The sequence below is a fragment of the Bacillus rossius genome, chromosome 17 (assembly GCF_032445375.1).
Source record: "Bacillus rossius redtenbacheri isolate Brsri chromosome 17, Brsri_v3, whole genome shotgun sequence".
Taxonomy (NCBI): Eukaryota; Metazoa; Arthropoda; class Insecta; order Phasmatodea; family Bacillidae; genus Bacillus; species Bacillus rossius.
Genome location: NC_086344.1, coordinates 11,405,512 through 11,430,977, shown reverse-complemented (window position 1 = coordinate 11,430,977; position 25,466 = coordinate 11,405,512). Strand labels below are relative to the sequence as shown.

General features: G+C 38.0%; 1 protein-coding gene across 2 annotated transcripts in view; it reads right to left on the bottom strand.

The window, feature by feature from the left end:
- The window catches only part of LOC134540619 (lipase 3-like), a 51,742-nt gene that overhangs the window by 7,953 nt on the left and 18,323 nt on the right, over positions 1–25,466 (bottom strand). The window contains exons 1-4 of one of the 2 annotated variants that reach the window (XM_063383460.1): positions 12,113–12,394; positions 7,726–7,921; positions 5,084–5,198; positions 37–283 (exon numbers count right to left, since the gene is read on the bottom strand). In XM_063383460.1, the coding sequence (XP_063239530.1) occupies positions 37–283; positions 5,084–5,198; positions 7,726–7,921; positions 12,113–12,235 (681 nt within the window). In that variant the 5' untranslated portion in view covers positions 12,236–12,394. Of the gene's footprint in view, positions 1–36; positions 284–5,083; positions 5,199–7,725; positions 7,922–12,112; positions 12,395–25,466 lie in introns of those variants that run through there. The other variant, XM_063383461.1, reaches the window with a different exon arrangement.

Sequence of the window (25,466 nt, the reverse complement as noted above, 5' to 3'; positions counted from 1 at the left end):
CCACTCTCGGTGCTTCTGCCCCACGGACATACTCACGTCGAGGCTGTCCTGGAAGGTGGACAAGACTCGCAGCAGGGGACTCGTCAGGTGGCTCATGAAGGCGACGGGCGCGAGGCTGAAGTGAGCTCGGATCTTCTTGTTGTACTCGGGCCGCGAGGCCGCCATGGCGTAGAAGGAGGTGGTGCCCATGGAGTGGCCGATGAAGTGGAGGCTGCTCTGGCCTGCGTGCTCCAGGGCGTAGTCGATCTGGGCCGGCAGGTCGTAGTAGCCGTTCTCGTGCCAGCTGCCGCATCGCAGTCACAAGCTCGTGTCAGCAAGTAGTCACTTTCAAGTCAAAACACCAAGTCTATAAATAGATCACGAGCAACTGGGTGACCGAGGGGTCCCAGGGATGTGAGAGGTATGGTTCCGTGACGGTTCTACTCAGATTCCACAGAGGGGGCCGGCTCTGCAGGTGGTCTGGGGGTTTACGGCGGAGCTGGGGGCGGGTCGGTGGGGCCGAAGTTGGGATGGGTCTCCTCAACCTCTCGACCTAGCCGTGTGATCACTAGTAACATGCCGCGATTGGAAATGGCGAATCTATTTCCCGGTTCTCGGAATCCATGTTTGGCACTGGTAACAGTGTCAGGCATGTAAAAGACCCATCTTTCTCCTAACCAGGTCTACGCCCTAGCGGGATTATCTGCCTGGGGGAGTATTGATGAATTTATAAGGTGTGAACCTAATGTACATGTCTATAAATAGAAGAGCCTTTCAGGTACTTCAATTGTCCTGGATGAATTTATCTTCTATTTACCAAATGAACATAATAAAATTAGGGGATCATGTCAGTACAGAATACAAAATTTGCTACACAAAAATGCTCTAGCAGACACACTTTCCCAACCCCCAACAACTGTTCCCCTTACTACTACCTCCTTTTTCCTTCCTCCCTTCCTCTTCTCCTCTCCATCATTTTGTACTCCACCTATACTCCTTACGCCTTTTCCACCTTCCCAGTCTACACTTTTTTAAGTTATACTTCTTTAGGCATGTTATGGAAAAATATTACAGTAAATTTTTACGATGTGTGCAACATGCAACAAAAAGGCTAAATATTAATAAAAGTTGTATATATGCTTTAAATCTTATACATCAGTGACTGATAGTGAATACTGATCCATATTATAAAAAAATATTTATTATAAATATTACTTATGGAAATTATGTATCTATTATTTTAAAGTGTATTAGCGAGTGTATTTACATGGGCTTTTAGGTTATACTTATTTAGGCACATAAAAAATGTTGAGAATGAATTTTTACAATGCACGGACAACACACAAAAAATTGACGGAATGAAAAAATGACTAAATACAAATAAAAATTATATGTGCTTTTTAATCATATAGTTCAGTGATTGATATTTATTGGTGGTCCATTTAATTACAAATAATATATTCATTGTGAAAATTAGTAATAGAAATTGTATTTATAAACTTTTACAAGTGTTCGAAGTAACAAAGTGGTGTGTGGAGGAATAGAGGGAGGCAAAGCGATGTTAAGATAAGCTGAGGTGAAAAGAACTCAGGGGTTGATTAATGAGTATAGTGACATTATAGTCCTAGGCTTGGGAACTGTGATTTGGCCCCCAACAGCATTTAGTTATTGGATGACCAAACAGTAGAACGTGTTTCTTGTCAGTGCCTTCCCCCGAAAATGCGAGCTCCCAAAAGTTAATTCAGAATTTAGTGAAAAAAAAAAGACATTTTTACTCCCTCTAACTCTGTTTATACTTCATCAGCATTTCTTGTAAACAATAAACCAATATAATAAAGGCTAATTCTGGATTATCGATGATTGAATGAAAAGATTAGGCAAGAACCATATACCTTATCTCTAAAGTTGAAATTCTCTTCCAATACCTTAGCGAGGCGAAATATTTTACAAATTTTTATTTGAATGCAGCTTTCCACCAGTACGTGATGGAAGAAGCATAGTCAACCATCGAGTGGGTTCGTCACCCTCCATGGAGACACTATGAATCGAAAGAGTACCCTTAGGAGTCAATTTTGAGGCCCAATGTTTATTCAGAATATAAGGAAAAAGTTTGCATGAATATCGGTACAAATTTGTTTTGAATTTAGAGTGTTAAGCTGGGGATTCTGTTGGTACGGCACTCCGAAGTGCTGCGAGATCTCTCCAGAGTGGAGCTGAGAGTCATATACTCGAGCAGGTAGACGTGCGAGAGCAGTGAAGTGAAGATGGTGAGCGGGCCCTTGGCAAGCGATAGTGGGCGACGAGAAATGTCTCTTTGTGAGAAGATTGGACCATTGGGGCCCGGAGCATCTGGTATGGTGTTGTGTGTGCGATGGACGAGTGAGCCGCGCGAAGCAGTGTGTTGGGACAAAGATTCTCAGTAAGAGATGAACAGGATATGGAACCAATGTCCATCCTAGCTCCTTTGGGGAGAGTAAGCAGTGGACTTGCGAAAGCACGAATAATATACCGACAATTAACTGTTTTAATATCAATAATAGTGTAAATATTTGTCAATAATTAAAACTGCAATTAACCAAGCCATACTTTGTAGACATATTTCCACTCATAACAGTAGCATTGTGTAACTAGACATGTATGTTTTTTTATAACTTGGTTCACCTTACCAGCCTCGAGAGATATGACTGACTCATGTTGGAACGGTGAATGAAGGCTTCTCATGCACTACGAATAGATTCCATTACTGTAAATTACATGGCTTCGTAGCCCGAGATCTTGGGTCTGAACCTCAAGTAGAGATTTTGTTTCCGAACTGCGGGTATTCTGGCAGATGTAATAATCAATCTGCCAAGACAACTTTTCACACTGTCGACACAGCTGGTCAAATTGCGAAAGACGTTCAGTAACACCAGCATTACTATAACATAATATTCCTGTGGAATTTATGGCAATTTTCAGTTAGCACAACTTTCATCTCGCCCACAAACATAACATAATTCATGTTCTCAAATATATTTATTCTATCTTCCAACCGACAACTATAGAAATCATTTAGTTTCGTAGGAAAGTAGGAAAGGTCTGAGTTAATTGTGACATTAATCGCTGCTCTTTCACTTACATATTCCTCAAGAATTATATAAGCCCAATTTATATATGCAAGTGACAAGTTAAGCTCTTTAAACATATGTGTCAGCTCATCTGTCAATTTGCGCAATTTCCTGAAATAATATCGGCGTAAGGAGGAGATCACATTTTCATAACCTCGCCACAAGCAGTCTATTTACCATCAGGAGTATGTATTATATATGACTCATTGCGACATTTAAGAATGCCCCTACCACCAAATTTGGAGAAGCTATACATCGTACCTCACGGGCATATCAATATGCTCTGATGAAAACACCATCGATAAGTTCGAAACAAAAATCCTTTGCAATCACGAGAATACCATAGTTACTACTGGAGTTCCAACAGCAAACACTAAATGATTTAGATTTGTCAGAATTCATAGTGGTGAAAATGTTTTCGAAATACACATGTTTAAGGTTAAGGTCATCCATCCAAAACAACATTATAAGATAAAAATTATCTCCTAATATTTGTTTTTCCTAGCTTGGCTATACAATCGCACCAAGTAGAAACGGGCAAGTGAAATGTGCCGGCCCATATAATAATATTGTTAAACCGCACTCCGTTTTTTCACAAAAAAATTGCATCGAAAATAAAAATAAAATGGATTGGATAGCGCTTGTTGTAGAGGTATGACACCTTCGTTTGCATGAATTTAAAAAAAAAAATTACAGGAAAAAAATTGAAATACTTCACAATTAAAAGCCATATTATATCCATTCTGGAGGAGTATTGTGACTGCATCACGAAATGAACAGTTATAAAGCGCCACTGCATATTAACTGCATAATATCGCCCGTAAATATTTCCACAGCGAAGTGTATAGAAACATTGTTTACATGACCTTATGCAATCTGATTTAGTGGAAGTGATACCCTATGCATAAAATAATAAAGGTTTCAGTATATTTTAACTGATATAGTTGTTTAATTGAAAGTGTGATTATGTCAAACATATTGCACAAAGAGTAGAATGTCTGTAACACTAGCAATGAAAATATTTTGAAATCATTGGGCCTTTTGTAAGTAACAGAGATAGAATTAGTATAATATCCGACTAAGCAAAGGACACGTGGTTTTTTGATGACTTTACAACCTCAGACTAAACGGAAATCTGTAACGTAAAGTTGTTTCGTTCCTATTTGAGCGTGTATGAGCCTGTACGATCCGATTAAATGCAGAAATATTAAAGAAATTATGTTTATGCTGTACCTTCTGTATCCTGCATAAACTGACTCCATTCAGAGTCTGATAATAATAGATGTCTGTTTGGTGAGCCGTAATCTTTGAAAACAATTGTTAAAAAGGTAAACATTGTACGCACCAACCCCGTAACTCTTTACCTCCATGGTATTCACTTTCTATAACTATATTTATTTACAATTTGATTTACCGATGCTTCTCTATGGAAGTCACATCCCTCCCCCCTCCCTCATGAATATGCCCCAGATTGCAATAAAGGAAGAAAAAAAAGATAAAGTGAAATATGCTGCTAATTTAATTTTAAATTGTGATAAACATGATGACAAAACCTGCAAAGAGTTAAAAATGTCTGACTATCAGTTTTATTAATTTTACTGTATGGCCCACATGTTATTCGCAGACAATAGTGATGTGCGAAAATCCCCTCCCCCCTAAAAAAAAATATAATTTTGATAAAAAGTGCTTATAGGTGAACACAGACCTCACCTGAAGGATCTAAAAAAAAAAAAAAAATCGGTAAAACGATGGACTCGCATTCTAATGAAAAACTGTTTGAATATCCGTCCAGCAATTTCTATTTTGGTTTTCCACGGTATCTCAAAATCACTTTAGGCAAACATTTGGATGGTTCCTAACTATAGGTTATGGTCAATTACTTTGCCAATATCCTTGAGTTCTAAGCTCCCATTTCCAATAATCTCTGTGTCTATGATATGTATAATGGAATTAATTAAAAATATTATATTAAATTCAGCAGGACATAAGTAGTTTACCTGAACTCCCAAAACTTTTTGTCTGTTGGACTCAATGAGACGTGAGTTCTTCCGTACTTATTTCCCCGGACATTTCCAATCCACACATCATAACCTGCATCAGCGAGAATGAAACCTGCAACAATATAAGATAAAATGGCTATTAATAATTAATATCTTTAATAATTTTGTCTACAACTTATATAATTAATTTTAGTTTTATTCGTTTATGTGTATATTTAACTTTACAAACAATATTTGAATTTACTACAACAGAAATAACCCCTCCCAAACTAATGTGTCGGAAAACTTTACTTGTACTACTACAAGTCATTTAAGGACTGTGCCTAATGCTTAGTATAGTTCCCAGCTGCCGTCAATACCTCCAAGTCCACTCGGTCAACAGACTCATACCCGTGGTCGCTTGGCTGGTCTGATTGCACAAGTAACTCAGTCCCTCACGCAAAAAAAAAACAAACTCAATTTATCTCTAAAAATAAACAATTTTTCGCCAGGATGATTTTATACATTAAATTTTAAGTTAAATGTCGCCATTATATGCCTATAGTTCAGCCTTCGAGGTTACATGGTCTAGCGCACATAAGTGCCACCGGTCGTGCATATAAATGTCCTTCTCTACGTCCGAATTTACCAGCATCCCAGGAATACACAAGGCCTAAAGGCATATCGGCAAATCGGCAATATCACAAAATGGTCAAGAATGGTAACCAATATCTATAATTTTGTGAGGGAGTTTTACCTATGCCATCACAAGATGCCGCATCGTCTGAAGTTGATGAGCAGTATCAACCAAGGCATCCTGGACACAGATTCCTCGTATTGAATATGGACATCATGGCGCTTTAACCAAGGAAATACTAAGGCAAATGCTTATATGTTCGGGTGATGAACCTGTTCACAAGTTAGGTAGAGTCATTCGTGGTTACCGGTGTGTTAGCTGGCAAAATTGTCGACGTGTTCATCGCAGAGGTGTTCCCAAGTGTTGGAAACCCCAGGATCCTGCTTACTGATAATGGGTCTCAGTTGGTTGTTATTGAAGCACCAATGTTCTAACTAGTGGTTGAACTGCCATACCACACCAACAAACCCTGCAAACGTATAAATAAATACGTGAAATTCCAACTGACATTCAGGTTCAAAGTCGACCAAACCTGGTGGGACATACATGTCCGAAAATTACTGTATTTCATCTGTCGTGGGGAAAATAAGGCAGACTATTTATTACACCCCTTCTGAACTGCTCCAAGAATGATGTCATATATTGTCAAATAAGTTCCAGCTGAAAATCGAGCTGAGACCAAAATGTGTTGGACACATGCTCCCCCAACACTTTGAGTATTTGTGGGAAGCTGCAAGACAGAAGGAAACAGCCCACTTGGCCTCACAGAATGACCAAGACAGGACACACAGTGTTTGTGTGATCTCAACCCCTACCCATATGCGACCACAGCTTCCACGTCAGTCTGGTCTCGAAATAGGTAGGGCTATGGGTGGTGTTGAGGATAAAACTGACACCGAACCTTGTTAGAATGACTCATGGGTAACGCACTGCAATAACATCCGGCAGAAGAAGAAACCAAGGAAAACACCATACTACCAGCCATTCTTCACAAGATTCAGACATTTATGCATTAAAGGGCTCGACCTTCTCACTTCAAGTGGGACCTGAGCTCACACTCACACCAACCTCAAACATATCCTTTGATTAATGGAACACAACCAAAAAATATTTCTTTCCACATTACAAGGACTGCAACTGCACAAGACCTGCTAAATTTTGAGGAGCCTACGGAAGCATTAATATTTAGGCTCACAATTCCATTTTCCCTGCCAGATCCGATAACATGGGAGGGAGAGAGAGAGAGAGAGAGAGAGAGAGAACAGGAGTCAGTACCTTATTCCGGTCTGGAAGTAGACTTCCCCGCATCTCCCAACCAGGAAGGACCTGAATTGAGGTTACCAAGTGGCTGGTCGACAGAAATGTCCACAATGAACATGATCTACAAGTATGCCACACCATTAAATCTTCAAAGGGTGAAGAGAGCGATGCGCTATGAAAACAGCATGGCACTACACTGTCTTGGGAATCAGTTCATCAACTATTCCTCATCATTTCCTTAATTTCCTTATTACAATTTATATATATAATACTAATTCGTCAAATGTAGTTATATTTATTATTTTTAAATGACTCCTAACTGTTGCATACATTGCTGAAAGAATTATGTTATGCCATGGCATCCTAATTTTCAAGGTCATGACCTCGGCGGCTTAAAGAGGCTAGCTCTTGGGACTTTTAAGCCGCTTTTAGGATTTTGAGTTCTTTCTAAGGCAAAATGACTTTAGAGGTTATTCGAAATCCTTACTTTTGAATTATCAAATTTTTTTTTAGATTTTTTGGGAGATTTTTTTTCTAAAAAAAAGAAAATAAATTTTGGCGAATTTTGAGGAATTTTGGGTAAATTTTGGAAAATTTTGACAAGTTTTGAAGGTCAAGGTCACGGGCATCCAAGATGGCCACCGTGACATCACAATACAAGATGGCGGAAAACACCACAACACCACCGCCTGGCTCCTGTGCCCGGACGCCCATTTACGTACTACTAAAGATGTAAATGTTATGTATGTATTGTGGTGAGCACCTGGGGACTTCTCGCTGCCCGCCAGCACCCACACGCCCGAGCTGCACATCAGCCCGTGCTGCAGGAACACCACGGGCCGGTTCCTGGACGGACCCGCCTTGCCGTACGGGATGCGGTGGAAGGTGATGATGTAGCCGTCCTCGGTGGTCACCGTGTGGGTCTCCGCCGGGTAGCCGTTCTTCGCGATCAGCTCCGCCTGCGCACAGTTTTGTTTTCCCGAGTGCTCGTACTGCTGAATTGTTGAACACAGATGGCGGCCGAGCCGAGCATAATGTACGCATGCGTGCATACACGAGCTGCAATGCCAGACCTTGAATGTCTCTTCATGCATGGCCCGGTACACAGTACAGAGAAACACCAGAGCATATACGTCCATCAGGACACGACAAGAAGACATACATCAGTTCAAAATGGGTTTTACCCGGGACCCCCACGGGCATGGACAGGATACGCCGTATACGCAACCGGAGAGGTGTTAGAGATACAGCTATGTCCAGAGGCTGTGGCTATCCATCCCAGCTTGGCTCAGAGTTAAATTGCTTAATGAAGCAACCTCAAGCAGACGTCACATCTGACTGACAAGGATTGCATCATCGGCCGTGCGGGACTAGGGGCCGAGTACCGAGACTTGGCACAGGTATGCCATGCACTCGCGGTGACTATTGAGCAACACACCAAGAACAGAAACATTTATTTCAATAAATCTAACATTTTAAATGTATGAGAATAAAATACTTAAACACAAACATATGAAAATAGTTGTATGCCTGCGAATTCAAAGTACTCTTGTATAGCTATTCCAACCATAAAAAAACACTTGTGTAACCAGTAAAGTGCACGTAATTAACATGTACAAGTAGAACTATGGTTAAAATAATTTTTTTTAATAACTTATACCTTCTCCACTTATGAAAATAAGAACAAATGTAATAAATAATTGCTTTTGTATGCGGGATCCTCACACTCACATGACTGCTATGCTAGTGAACACCAAATATTCAAGTTTACGTTAGACATGAGACCAAGCAATGCAATATTCATATTATAATAATGTTCTTTATTGGTTTACATTCTCGCGAGTACCTATTCCTAAATTTGCCTTAGCCTTCATCATCATGGAAACGTTCCATTCCACGATTTTCAATTAGTCGTGCATCTGACGATCACTTATATCTTCAGCTGCTGGCACATTTAGTCAAGAACATTTATGCCCACACCACGGCTAAATTCATTTCTGGAACACAGAATCTATAGCCAGGAATGTGTCGCTTAAAACACAAATTTTATCTGCGAGTTTAAAAGTCCAGCACCGATGTGTTTTCTTTTTGTTCTTACTTCTTCAAAATATTACACCCAAATGAGCTAAAAGTACAAATGTGTTTGCTTTTATAGAACTTCGCCAGTTCCACATGATATTACGAACAGGAAGTTTCTTTGCCCAACTGTATTATGCAGGACGACGAAGTCAGTGCGCGCGAATCACAACACATGTTTGTGTTGCCTTATGTCTGCCATACGATGCATAATCGCAATCCCATCCATCTGCGGAAATTGTTATGTTCTACTGAGATTGACGGAGGAACCAGATGGTCTTAGGTTTGAGAATGTGCACCTGTATTCCAAGTCACTGCAACAGCCAAAGTACCAGCGCTTGGCTACGATTTTGCGATCGGTAGAAGGCCTGGAGTATTTTCAATTTGCTAACAATGGAGAAGTTCCCACAAACAATTTTTCAGGGAATTTTCCCTTTATAATTGAATGGTGAAAAAAGTTTGCAATGCACCTTTGGTTCTCATCACAGGGCAATGAATTGTGGTTTTACCAATATGTAGATACAGGAACTACACAAAACTCAGATATGTATCCGAGAAGGACATATTGCACTAATTTTTGGCATGTACCTAGACAACTTTAAAACATGACCGACACTCCCTCTCACAGGGAATAAAGTATGCTTAAGTCTGCTAACACCGAACTCAAATGATTCGAAGTGTATGAAAGCCATTGTTTTGCCTTGACACTGCCTGTGCTTCATTCTATCATTGTGCGAGGTCATCCCTCCATGGTCTACCCAAGGATTGTTAAAATTTCCCATTTTAGCTAAAACTAAAACACTTTCGTCCACTGGCCAGAAAATCTAACCACTCTAACACATTGTTGCGAACGCGAGAGACCAGACCGCGATGCCAGGTTCGGAGCTGGCTGGCGGCCCTGCACGACCACGGACCGCCCGTTGACGGAAGACATGCCACGTGTGCCTGGCCGGATTACAAGGGTCGTCACTACCCCCCTCCACCTCCGCTCCCCGTGCATAGTCATACCTCGGCAACGTTATCTATCGCTGAGCGGCCTTGGGAATTCCGCGGGCCGTGGCGTGAGCGAGCGACGCTATTCTCGACTGTTCGGGAGTCGGGTTGGCCCGGGATGACGCGTCTCGTCGTAGCTGCTCTCGTCGATTCGAGAAGGGCGCCACAGACCACTTAAGTAACGACACCATGACAGTTTTTGGGGCGATGGAGTCTCGCGACGGTGGGTGAGGACCAGTGAGTGCCGCGAGTGCGGCAAAAGTTTGGCGACGGAGTTTTGGTGACAGAGTCCCGCGACGGAGTTCCGTGGTGAGTTAGGCGACGCAGTGCAGCGAGAGTTGAGAGACAGTGAGTGCTGTGAGTGCGGCGAGAGTTTGGCAGCAGAGTCACGTGATGGAGATCGGTCTGTGCTCTCGGTTGAAGTTCCTGGAAATATGAAGGGAGGGATCTGCTAGCTCGTGAGAAATGTGTTTGAGCTGGCGCCGATACACGCCCGACAGCCCTGGAACATTAGAATGGTACATGACTGGAGCTGCTAACCTAAGCTGAGCTCTGGTAAGAGGGCTGCCCTGGGAGGGATGCTGAGAAAAGCACTCTCGGTCACGAAGCTGGACACTGTTACTTGTCGCATTCGTGGCCCGAGGCGGGAAGAAAAATGATGGTTTATTCTTGGCTGGCGAAACCACACCAGGCTCTCAGTTGCAGAGCTGCGAAAACGTAGAAGGACTCTAGTAGGGAAGATTGGATCAGGATGAAAAATTGGTTAACAAAGTATTAATTAGGGGTTTTAGGAGAAAAAATAAAGTTGTGCCAATTATTTCTAATTCGTGGCACGGTGATGTTAATATTAGTAATCAATAAAACTGTAATGAAACTTAATTGGGCTATCCCTCACACACCCAGTTCTCCCCCACAACATTAGGTCGTAACAACATGTTCCGTTCGTGCTCTACTAATTAGTTTTGACTATTTTTTTTTAGTAAAAATCTATTTACATGTGTCACAGATGAGTATATGGCATTTTACAGAAAACACTTTTCGGCTGTCATCGGAATTGTTGTTGAACTGCTGACTTGCTGGCCTCCGGAATGTCTGAAGAGGAGGTCCGGCCTTTCAATATATATACTGTATAGAAGTCGCCAGCCCAGGTTAAAATTTCTAATACGGTTTTGAGGTAGTTGGTTAATTCACCGCCGCAATCTCCACCATCTCTAGGGCATCGACTTGTGGTGGTCCCTAGCGGACAAGTGTCGAACTCTTCAAACACCCCTTCCCTCTCCCGTTGAACGACCTCGAGCTGCAGTGAATGATAGGTGGGGGGTGTGGGGAATGACAGCGGGCGACAGTGCTGCGCTCTAACGTGTAAATAACAACCCAAGACGATACAGGGCGTTACGGCAGCGCACTGCAGCGGTGAAGTTCCCAAGCTGCTCATCATACGCTTCTGAAAAACGTAGAGTAAATCCTATCCACTCGCGACTTGTATACAGTATATATATTCAAAGATCCGGCCAAACTGCGTGACTCGCAGCGAGGATCGTCCTGGGAGCTCGGGAGCCCGCCAGCTGTCGCGAAGGGGTCGTCACCACAGCGCCGAAATACCATTAACGCCGAATGTCGAAATTGACCACAACGCCGACAGCTAGAAAACTTGCTGTGTACCACAACGCCGAAATAACAAACTTAATGAATTTGTGTGTGTGTTTCTTAAATGTACCTTAACGCCGAAATACCACAATCAAACATAACCTTACCTAACCTAACTTAACCTAGCCTAACCTAACCTAGTCCAACCTAACCTAGCCTAACCTAACCTAGTCTAACCTAGCCTAACCTAACCTAGTCCAACCTAACCTAGCCTAACCTAACCTAGTCTAACCTAGCCTAACCTAACCTAGTCTAACCTAACCTAGTCTAACCTAGCCTAACCTAACCTAGTCCAACCTAACCTAGTCTAACCTAACCTAACATTTGGGGCAGTCCTGCAATGGCATTTTTCGACGTTAGTGTATTTCGGCGTTGTGGCGCGACCCCGTCGCAAGGCAGGGGGCGGAGCGCCGGGCCTGCAGGCAGAGTCTCACCGTGCTGAGGTGGGCATCCACCACGTAGCGCTCCAGGAGTGACCCGCCGGTCCCGTTGGGCGACGGCAGACCACCCGCGCAAGCAAGCACGGCCGTCAGCGCGGCCAGAACCTTCCACTCCATGGCCGCAGCGAGACCCGTGCCTCAGAGAGCTCGCCTCAACGTCTTATACCTCACCTACCTGCGCACTCCATCTGCGCTGATAACCAACAAGCAGCGACCATTACCAATGCGTGGAGCATACGGGCGTGCAGACGATGGTTAAAACCGACAATAGTGAGTTGGATATATTCAAGGAGAAAAAATATCTCTTTGATAGCCGTGACAAGTTTAAAAAATATATATAAATTAAATGTCGGTATGGTAATTGTCAATTTTTTTCACGTGATGTGTCGTAAAGCTTTGTGCGTGATGGCTGATTTCAAAATTATCTATATTTTTCTACGCGTGTTATCAATTATTGCTGATAAAGCATTCTGCTGTATAGTTTTTTTTTTTAATTTAGCAATCCTTTATATATTTATTCTCTAAGGTTATTGTATTATGAAAAGTCGATTTTTCTGCATTATTGCTGATTTTGGTTCTCTTAACTTTCGTCGTCAATTGGTGAATTGTGCAGGACTAATTGTCAATTATGTGTCATGTTATTACTGTGGAATTTTGTGTTACAATTACATAACCATGGAAAACGCACTAAGGCAAGAATATATAGTTCATCATGTGTTGTGAAGATTCTGCCTAATATCTTGTCGGTTACCATACATAATAAAGAGAACCGTTTAACTAGCCATTTGTGCCTTCAGTCGGTCCAAATGTCCCCCTGCCTCCCTCTATGTATGTCTGTCCAACCATCTGCTGTGTGCTTATCCCTTTGTACATCTGTGACTAGCTCTCTCTATACATGTCCGTCGAACTATGTGACCGCAGACAGGTGAGCGAAAATAACAGGACATCACCTACATGTGTTTTGCTTTTATTAATTCACTTTTGACGTGACAACGTCTAATAAATCGATGAACGCCGGCTGCACGCACGAAAAAGTGTCCGGTTACGCACATTGTTCCGTTACGCTGTGTCCCGTTACGCTCATTGTACGCTTGCGCCGCATCTATTTCTCTTCCACTCGACTGTTTATAAAGTGAAGTGAAAAGTTAATGTGGTTTTCATTGCTTATTACAACAACAATTTCGGCAATAAAGGTTAATTATTTTTTGCATTTTAAAAATCTGATTACTAGTACAATTTCAAGTATTTATTCTTTTATTATTAAAATAAAAATGATTCAATTTTATTCATAAAGTATGCAATCATTTCATTAATGTTTTGTTATGACGTCACGTTAAACTATCGTCCGCAAACCGACTTTACAGACAACCAATTTTTTTCCTTCTCATCTCTCTCCCACCAGCTACCGACCAATTAGTCACTCTCATCAGTCCACTGACAACTCCTTGGAGGAAGCAGCTAAGCTTATGATTAACCGGGAAACTAGAATGTATAAAGATAGAAACTTTATTTTTACAAATTGTTTTTGTGTACTTACCCTTGATTAACCAATTTACATTTCTTTTGTTTAAAAATTGATAAATTTCCAGTAGATTTTTCAGAGCAAATATTTTCATTCTGCTCAGTGTCGTTATAACTGGTGAAAAATAAAAAAAAAAATTTTCCAAAACATATCTTGATTTACAAATTTGGTTGTATTCTACTAAGTATTGTTGTATTCTGTGTTTTAATAAAATCGATCACACACTTCTTCTATCTCCTTGAAGATTTAAATTTGCGGCAATACTCAAGCAATGCGTTACTTAAATTTAATGTAAAATGATCTATCCTGTATTTTCACATTGACAGCTATAGTTTATACAAAGCCTTTATAAAAGTAAACTAAATGTCTTTTAATCCTTTTAATGTGAATGATGTACGAAGATAACAGCGAGGGTGTTCCCGATGACTGTTATGATGTACCTACAGTGATGTAAGATGATGTAAGATGATAGGCGCGAAGATGTTTGTCAATAAGAATGAAGATTTCCGAAGATTACGAAGATGAACGAAGGCGAATGTAAATTTGTTCCTCGATTTGAGAAGAAAATAATTAAGATGTCCAAAAATGTAATAATTGGCGCAAAGATGAATGATAACGACTGAGAAGGTGCTATTCGATGTTCCCCGATTCGTGTGAATTTGGGCGAAGATATACGAATGACTGTCCACGATTTATATTAGGCCTAGAAGTAGCATTTTTCAATTGTTATTTAATAAATGGTGGCAATGCTGCAGCACAAGTAAAATTTTCTTTTGTGAGCAAAATACATGTTGGGTTTCCGCTTGAAAGTACTTCGAATTTGCTTCGCATATAAATACAGATTTTCAGTTTATTAGTTGTTTATAAAATTTGTTATTTTAAGTGTGCTACTGCGCTTTAGTGGCATACAATAATTCCCAAAAATTACTTAGCTTATTACAGTTATTACTAGAGACATGTAAAATTCGCGATTTCAAATCCCTAAAGGATAGACTCCATGATCCTCTACGCACTCGTGCAAATTACATCTGCTGATTGGTTACCGACTCGTAACACCTGTTGACTGGAATGATCGTGATTCGCTAATTCTTCTGTTAAAGATTTTTCATTGACCCAGAGTCTTTCAGATAAACTGTGGCCCAATCACTGAAGCAAAATAATGTCAAAAGTATTTGGACTCTATCCTATCGCGAAATGAATCCGCGAATTTTACAGGTCTCTACTTATTACTTATATGTATATCTATTGCGTAAGGTACTTGTGAATTTCTTACATCATATGCTGATGCACTCTATTAAAGTGTATAAACAATTGCTTGGGGATATAAATTATTTCGCTAATACTCGCTCTCCAGACTCAAACTCTCAAACTGCATACGAGGGACACCTAGAACTTCTAGCGTGTCTACTCCATGTGTTGCCATTGGTTAGCGTGTGTTTCAAATGAGAATGTTCTTCGTTAACTTGCACTAATAGTATCGAACATATCCGTGGAGGATTGACAATGAGTGAGAGGTTATGCTTCAATGCAAGACGATAAGAGAGAAGATGTAAGGTGCACGGAGTTAAGTGTGTGCGTATAGATGTGCAGAAATTATCGCAGGGATGTTTGTCAAAGAAGAAGATATGTGAAAATGTACAAAGATGAGTGAATATGAGTCTGACTATATTACACATTATTTCTGTAGGATAATCAGATACAAAAGACTCAGTTTACTCCTAGGTTCTATTTCAGTATGAAGGCTATGTTGGAATAAAAATAGGTATACACACTCTGATCTAAGGCCTGATTTTTTCTCGTCATATGACTATTTTAAATTAAACGAATATTTTTAAATATTTTTAATCCTAATTAATGTTAATTTTCAAGAACGCACTGGTTAATATGTAATTTGATCTTATTAAAATTAATTTATAAATGTATAATTTTTGTTAAATTACCCAAAAACATCGAGGAAGGACCACTTACACGTATTCGAAATCCCGTTATGTATACAGCATCACCTTCTCAGCACCCATGTGAGCAGCTGTATTCTAACATGACTAATATCACGTTCAATGTAAAACACCTGCTGAGGGATAACAATTAGAATTATTTATATTCTAATTTTCCCATTAGGCATAAAAGCAAATATCAATAAATTACTTTTAAAAGAAAAAAAATGGAAAATGTTTTAATAGTTTTTGTTTTCCAAATTTTAATTAATATGTTAAGTTTAAAATTTAGTGGTTTAAAAAGTAATAATTTCGATTTTATATTGATGTAAGTACCTGATTTAATTTTTTTTTTTGCAAAATAGCATTAAACTACTATTTGCGAAAAAACGTAATTTTTTAATGACTATATTGACTGTATGACAGTGCAGTCCACAAATTTAGCTGCCCTTGATCAAAAAAGCTAAAGACCACTGGGCAAAGTTCAGGAAAGGCCCTCGCTATTAGGGCAGTACATTACTGTTAATGATTGATTTTTTTTCATTGTACGTACTTAATTAAACAAACAAATTAGGAAATTGCAAATGGTGTGAATGGGTAAATAAAAAATCTTGGGAATTTAATGAAAATAATATATATTTTTTTCAAAGACATAGTTTCGTTAATGCAGATAAGAGTCGAGTGATAAAAATATATCATTAGCACCTTAACATAGTATAAAACCAAACATTAGTTCAAACAAAAGTTAAAATTTAAAAAGTTTATAAATTAAAATATACATATTTTTCCAAAACTTGATTAAAATTTGTTTTCCAGGGAAATTATTTTAATTTGCATATATTGCTTTTATTCTTTAATCTATAAAGATACGATTATTTTAAGTTACTAAATATTTGTATGCTTGTATCTTTTTACAGTGGTAAATATGTTATTTGATTTTGGTTCCTGTCGATCTATTTATTTTAAAATAACAGAACCTCTTGGAAAATTGGAAACTTTACAACTCACAGTACAATTTAAAACCTCAACAAAACATCTAGGAAGAGTCACTGTGTTCATAAGGTTATGTGATATTCGGTCGAATCCGCAACCGAATCGAGGAAAATATTTTTGAATATCAAATGATTTTCCGGGGAAAAAAAATAATACTCGTTTTGTTGGTTATTTAATAAGGATTCCAGTGAGAGTTGTTTCGCAGGTGGTGGAAAATACAGAAAACTATTCACGGTAGTCGCAGTCGTAACTTCTTGACAAAAAAAATTGATATATAGTCTTTTTATTTTCTTTGTTGTGATTATCTGATAGCGCAACAATCACCTCCACAGAGGCTTGTACACATTGTCGTGGGCGCTATCGCCTCCTCGATCTTCAAGTGTGTGACTTACAATAGGCTAAGTGTTGCCAGGTGTCTCAGGCTCACTTTATCTGTGTCAGGCTGTAGCACTGTGCGAGTTTAGCGAGCAAGGTGACTTTCAATGATTCGACGCTATTTCTACACCATGAAGGGCTATTCGAGGTTCCTCAATTCATTTGCTATTTTACTTGTTCAGATTTGTTTATTAATGCTTTGGTTGTTAACTTTCAATCTTGTTCCTTAGTTTTTCTCACTTTATTACATTAATTAACTTTAATTGATTACTAATATGTTTATTTTATTTTTACTTTTTGAACCATATATATAATTTTTTTTCTTTATTCTATTTTTAAAAAGTACTATATTATGTCCCGTTATGAGGCTAGTTTACTGTTTATGTTGAAAACCTTTGAATGTAAAAATAACATGCTTGGTCTCAGTTCTAAATAAAACTGAAACTTCACAGTTATTGAGATAGGAAATTGTATGGTTTAAAATTATTGAAAAACATATCGATATAAGATTTTTTTTTCATATGTGTCCATAACTTCAGTGAAATCTAAGAATGAAATAATGTTTTTTTTGTATATAAAATCTTATGCATATGTTTATGATTCAAATTCATATGGATAGATAAAATTTCATAATAGTTTACTGATGAGAGTAGACACAGTCAAGGCAGATGGCATACATTCGACAACGACGTCAGTATCAGGTGATTGTATTCTTAACATAAACGTTCGCATTACATATGTGCTCAATGGCGTCGAGGTAGACCAGACGAGAGATGTAGGCATCGGTGCACATCATTTGACCTAAAACTCATATTCCTAAACGTCACTTGACCTAAAATTTAAAATAATCCTTCAGTCAATTGACCTAAAAGTCATTTGACCTAAAAGTGATTTGCCCTAAAAGTCATATCTCCTAAACGTCACTTGACCTAAAAATCACTTGGCCTAAAAGTCAGTTGCCCTAAAAGTCATTTGACCTAAAAGGCATTTGCCCTAAAAGTCATATCTTCTAAACGTCACTTGGCCTAAAAGTCACTTGTCCTAAAAGTCAGTTGCCCTAAAAGTCACTTGGCCTAAAAGTCATTTGCCCTAATAGTCATATCTACTAAACGTCACTTTCCCTAAAAGTCAATTCGCCTAAAAGTCATTTGCCCTACTAGTCATTCGACCTAGCAGGCATTCAGCCGAAATTCATTTTAAGTCGAATGACTTTAGGGCGAATGGAGTGTACTCGTAGGCATAACATCTGCCTTTGTCCGAGTACCTCTTATACGTAGGAACGACTGCGAAGCCAAAGTACAGACATCCTGGTGCTGTACAGCAATGCGTACTTCTGAAGGTAGTGCGTACGGCCCGAGCAGGAAAGGCTGGTACTCGTGTAGTTCAATTTTCGTAATGCTGTCATCAAAAATTACCGGGTATTCCACGTTGAGGATTTCGTCTTCCATATTTATTTGGCACTTGTCCAATACTAATACGATACTTTATGCTGTCAGGTGTTAATGCACCAATGTCTGGTAGAGAACTGATCTGTTGCAAGCCAGTGCGACTTCTTTGAAAACTGTTAGGAGTCATAAACTTTATGCCCATCGCTTCAAGTGCGGACGTAATGTAATATCTTCGCCTTGAAAATTCACCAATCGTCCTCGCTGGTCAACGATTCTGACGACGACTTCGTGTGCGCACTTCACGACGACTGGAAGATTTAATATACTTTGCGGCATTTGGACCAGTTTTATATCCTGTCGGGGCCTTTGGCGTGTTGAGATACGTTCCACATGCCAAATTGCAGTTTATTCGTATGACTTTCACGGACAATATGTTTACTGCGCGCGTATAGATTCGTACTTTTTTTTCCTGCATCGTAAATCTTTGGTTCGAATCCGAGTTTTATTCCCGCTAAGGTTTTTCGGGGTTGTGATTTATGCTAACCTTTGTTGAAAATACATGCCAATAAGTTGAAAGTAAATAGTCATAGACTTCAAGAGAATTTCTGGGTGGATGCAACCGAAAACTTAGGTAAAGCGCGAAGCAAAATATCTGCGCATTATAACTAAGATCGCCTGCCCAATACATGTTCCGTGGGGTAGCAGGTGCTAAATAGACAATACATACAGAGTGATAAAAGGCAAGCTTAAATCTAGTGAATTTCAACATGATTATGCAGCGCCTTTCAAGATAAAGCATTTTTTGGATCCTGCCACCGTATTTTTAGAAGAAATTTGTTACTTGGCAATACAAAAAAAATATATATATATGTATCGCAACTAAAAGCATATTGTAAACACCCAACCCCCAAAAGTTTATATATGTATATGTATATATATATATATATATATATATATATATATATATATATAACAATTTCGTGAACTCGATAACTGCCGTAATTTTACACAAATATCTTCCAAACTAATACATAAAATCTAAATGTGAAAAATCTCAGTCGTGTTCGTTGGTGGACAATTTCTGACCAAAGAGGCGAAAATAGGGAAGGATTTTTGAAAAACAGAAAAATAGCTGTAACTCCCATAATATGGAAGATAACACATCAGTTTGAACGTATTACTATAACACGGAGGAGTATTACCAAAATATTTTGTCCAAAAACATTTTTGATATGACCAACCATAACTGCAAAGGGTAGGAATAACAAGGGTTGAAGGACCAAAAAAATCATAACTCAGTCCGTAGGCACACCATCGAATTTGTTCTAAGTGTTTGTAAATCTTATAATTTTTATCTAAAACTTTTGTCTGAAACAATTTTTTATAAGAGGAATCATTGTCGCAAGAGGGTTAAAAAATTGTTTTAAAATAACAATAAATTCACAAACTCCGTACCTTGTACACTATTAAATCCATTTCTTTTTATTATTAAAAATAACTATATCATCTACAACTTTCGTCCGAGAATATTTTTTATATGACCAACCGTTACTGCAAAGGGTAGAAAATTACAGGTGTTGAAAGAGGAAAAAAAAAACATAATTCCCTTATTATACACACTATTAAATCCGTTAGAATTGTTTATAAACCACATAAATATTATCGAAACCTTTAGTCCGGAACAATTTTTATATGACCAAACATAACTGCAAAGGGTGGAAAAAAACAAGGGTTGGAATACAAAAAAAAAATCAGAATTCCCTTAGTAAGGACACAATCGTTTCCGTTGTAAATCTTAATTTTTTTTTCTAAAACTTTTGTCTGTAACAATTTTTTATCAAACAAACCATTATTGCAAGAGGTAGAAAAATCGGTGTTCGAATAAAAATTAAATCAAACTTCCCTACCATATACACTACCGAATCCATTATTATTTTTGTTTAGCTTTATAATTATTGTATAAAACTATTGCTAAAATAGATTTTTGTCTCACCAACTATTACTGCAAGGAATAGTAAAAAGTGATCATTACTTGTTTTAATAGATTTACTATCAAATACGTTTAATTTATCGTATAAATCCTTAACGTCATCTAAAACTTTGGCTGAAACAATTTTTGATGAAATGAATTATTACAGTAACATCAGGGGTAAAAAAAAATCAACATTTATTAGTATATAATTTATTCGTATTTATTTTAAACCATCTTAATATTATGCTAAACGCAAAGCAAATTTCTATAAAACCACGTTATTTGTGCAAGGGAAGAAAAGTAGTGTTTGAAGGGTAAAACAAATAATAATTACCTTATTTTTCATATTATATTAAATTCGTTCTGAGTTATTCAATGGTGGATACATTGATTTTAAAATATTCTTAATATTTTCGCTGCATGGAAAATGAACCAATATTTTTTCGATCAATTTGTAATATTGCGAACATAAATATGTTATGTACATTAAGTTCCTAAAATTCCCCAGAAGTTTATAGAAGTTTCCAAATTATTTCCAGAAGAAACATTTACTTCGAAATCTACATACTCCTGTAGACTGTGCCGAAAGGGATTTTTTTTAATACGTTCAGAGTAAGTAAGTATATGTTACCCTTTCTTTAATGAGGTGCTCTCATGCGATACTTTAATGTTAACCAGATTTTTTCTCAACTACCTGTTGTGAACTTTTGCTTGATTTTGATCTTGAACCTTTTAAATGTTGTAAATTTTTTTATCAGTGTTTATTTCGAGGCTACCAGTCATTACGGAATTCGAAATAAAGAAAATTGTTAAAGCTTTCTCTATATATTTTTAATGGGATATTTGTGACCCTTGGTTACATAATTGTTAGACTTTCTAATAAATTTTGTAAATGCTAATAATTTTTTTAACACAAACGGTATTGTAAACGTTTATGTTTGGGCAGCTTTAATACTTATGCATGGTTTATTGATTTTGCCTTCAAGTTAGCAGAACTTGCTTTCAGATAAGTGAAGAAATTTCTTGTAGTGTTTGAATGAACTATCGTATTTTTATAATTTAGTGTTGGTTGTATGGTAGTTTAAAGTATGGCTTTTATATATTTGTTTGTTCTATCCACAGGCTTGTTATAACTCTGTAACTACGTGTGGGCTTGTTGTAGTTTGGGACTACTTTCTCGCGAGCGGACCAGAGCGCGCGACAGTTTGGGCGGAGTGTAGGCTGTGTGAGCATAGGCGTGCCCAGACATTTCCATTAGGGGGGGCCCTGCTAAATTTTTAAATCAGAAGCTGAATTTAGAATGTTAAATAGCCTAAATACATTCACTCATTGCCGTGTTTATATTTTTGTGCAGTATCAACGAGATATGTTTATTAGTTAATATTTATATCCGTATACTTTTAAAAATCTTGAAAATATGTTTTTTTTTTTCATAGACAATGTTTAAAGGGTACTTACACATTTCCCCCCTCGAATTTTCCAATAGCTTGGTCCAGATCTACCTTGAAATGAACTTCTTTTTAGTGAATGCAAACACAGCAATTCAGACAACAGAACTTTAACAAACCTCTTAAATTTTTTTTTTGCTTGGCCATTTTAAGGGACCTCGTGTTTTAAATAAACTAAGGCGGCTGTATTTCCAGAACGATAAAATGTTTAAAAATATTGTTAATTAGCATGCTGCAACACTGAAAAACATTTTGAGTGCCACAGTGCCAGTAATATACGAATATTAACGAATGCATTAGAGAAAATGCCGATCTGAGTGATTACATTAGGGGGGGCCATGGCCCACCTGGGCCCCCCTGTAGGCACGCCTATGTGTGTGAGGGATAGTTCGTTAGTGGACTGTGCTTTACACGTAACTTGTGAGCGGGCCAGGGCCTCCACATGGCCGGTGCTACCGTTGCTATGGCAACGGGGCCCATGGGTCTAGGGGGCCTGCGTAGGAAAGAAAAAAAAATTATAACCAAAAGAGTAGACAATTTTAAACAAATCATAGAAAACAATTAAACAGTAAGGCCTAAATTTAGTTACCGATGAAATATTACACCAGAGTAATATTATTCGGAATATGCTGTGCGTACAGAACGTGTCTGAATCTACAGCTGTGAGTAACAAAACCACCACCAATTGACGTGACACCACGTTGACAGTGCAGAACACTTACACTCATTGATTTGCCATTATTCAAAATAAATTTACGTTGACAATCGAAACACTGACTTAAAACTAGTTTTAATGCGTTTAAAAATAATTGCGAAAAGGATAAAAAAATATATAACTAAAACAATGTACATAAAGGAAAAAAATACATTTTTTATCTCTGTTAGAAAAAAAAAGGGGGGGGGGGGCATTTGACTTCTAGCAACGGGGCCCACAGAATGATGTGGGGGGGGGGGCCTGGTGCGGTGTTAATCGGGCCGTCACGAACTGTAGCAAGTCTTCTCTTGCGAGAGGAATATAGATGAACAGATATGTACCCAAATGAAGAGAAATAAATTAAAATTTAGTGAAACTACACGAAACGGAATCGAAATAAACCAACATCAATGAAATAAAAACGATTTGAATTGAAACGCGAAGTCAATGAATCGATCTTTTGAATTAAAAACCAAAATAAATCAAAGCAAAAGATTGAAATATATATTGAAATGATATCTAACTCTTCATATCAAAGTGATACAATCGAAATAATCTGAAACAAACAAAAATGTAAATGAAATACAACCAAATGTAACGAATTTTAATTGAAAACTAATGTATCAATTTAAATTATTGTTAACAATATAAATGCACAGAAATGTGCCCAGAGCAAGTAAGTAAGTCTCGTTAGCCCATGTCCTGTCTGGCCAGCTGCCGGGAGTTTTTTCAAAGCACGTCTGTGGAAAACAAAAGAGTTTAAAATAAATGCCTTCTTAGGAGTATCTTTGTATGCGCCTGCAGCGAGAAAGTCAAATAATGTGTCATACGCACCTAGGAATCACAATGTAAACGATTTTAATTTCGTTTCACAAGGTCTTGAACGTATTGAACTTTTGTCTTTTCATTTCCATCCACACGGACTACGAACACTTAAAGATTGTAAAAATAACGCGGTTTAAGGCTCTAGGTGTAATTTTTTTTTTAATGATTAGTCAGTGTGTTGGTACGTTATGTTAACGTAAAGGTACTTTATTTGGCCGCTTTTGTACTTGTATTTTGTATTGTATTTTTTTGTGTTTAAAAATGGTAATATTTATAATTTATAATGTAAGCGTATTAATTCAATGGTACAAAATCTAGAGGTGTATAAACTTTCCTCTGAAATACTGGTAATTTTTTTTGTATGCTTAATGTCACTTATTTATTTATTTTGAACTTCATAATAATTTTTGAATTAAATTTGCAGTTTGCTTTTTTGCGAGTTTTCGTTGGTGCTGGAAACGCTGCTTCTTTGATTTTAGAAAACTCTTCTCGCTGGTATTGATGATATTAGTCTGTGCCCTGGACTGGGCTAACACGTCCAGCAGAGGCGCAGCTTTGTTTCTGCTCGCGCGTCACGCAGGACAGACGCCAACTCCAGGACTGAGAGTGCTAGCCCCGGGGACTGGGGGGACGTGTCCCCCTGAACTTTTTGGGTGGAGGGGACTGTCCCCCCAACTTTCTAGACCGTGATATTTTTATTTTATAATATTATTCTGCACAACTTCATTTGTAATTTCTTCACTCATCAAATTTTATCTTAAGGAAACAATAATAATTTTAACATCGATGTATCCAATGGTTAGATAAAAAAACTGCTTAAAAAGCGCTATTTTGCACTTTTAAAATCAAAATTTTCCGGTGGAGGACCCCCGGACCCCCCGTCTTAGTAAGAGGGGAATGGGTTAACATGACATCAAAATCATTATTTGTCCCCCCCCCCCCCCCCCAACTTTATGAACACAGCTACGCCAATGGGAAAGGGGAGCAGCTACAGACCTGGACCACAAACCGTCCAGTGATTTTGAGAGAAGAAGATGTGTACCTAAGTGGTTCGAAGCAGCCATCGTTCTTAACAACTCTAACCCTGATTATGTGCCGTCAAATATTACATTTAGCCTTTATTCAATTTTTTGCACAATTCGTTCATTTAAAATTTTGTATTTCGGTATTATATAACAATATAGAGGATTTGTGACATATGAGCTGAATTATATTATATAAGAGGCTATTAAAAGCTGTTGTCATTTTGAATATATTTTTTACGAGGCGTTTTTCACTAAACAAATTGATTGTAGACTTTTTCGTTTCCATTGCTGGTATATTTATCGTAGTATTTATTACTTTAGCCTTCCAATTACCTTAATAACTAATACCACATTGGATTTTTTTTGTAGATGTGTATGTTTATGAGTGCCCAGGCTTATATATTTCTTGTCAATGGTATCATAAACCGATTTTAAAATTTGTCAATTTCTTGCGAATTGGAATAGCTATGTTACACTAATTCGACTGGGATTTTTACTTCTTCAATACCTTGGGGTATGTTGTATGGGACTGCTATGTATTTTAAAAGGTGAGAATTTTTCAAATAATATTATTTCATCCCCGGACATGTAGGTATTGTTTTATTAGAAATTTTACATGTTCGGCTTCCCCACTACTTACCTTCTTTGCTGTCGTACATTGCATTTACTTCATAGGCAAGGATTGAAAAAGTCCACACTATCTTAAATAGTTACAAAAAAATATCTTTCAAAGCACATATATGTTTATTTACAAGATTCTTGTGTTCGCGCACCTGCAAAAACTTTTGAAATGCGAATAATGTCAAAAACACACCCATTAACCGTCTCAGAAGTTACGAATTATTGATGTTTGCATGCATGTTGTACAGCACGTCTATGCTAATTGGACGGTGTTAAGTAAAAATGGTTCAACCCACAAACATTTTTAACTGAGTAAATTGAGCTCAAAGTGGAACACACAATAACCGGTATTGTGGCAGTGCGTTGAATGTTTGGTCGCAAGATGGCATAGTAGCAAGGAATGTCGGTTAAAAATGGTTAAAAAATTTAGCTCAATTAAAAAGTGCCATTTTACCTACACAACTATTTCAATAACTTTTTTTTTCCCTTTTGTTGGTTAACTCATTTGTGCATAACACCATCCAATTTATGCATCGTGCTTGCTCTTCCCG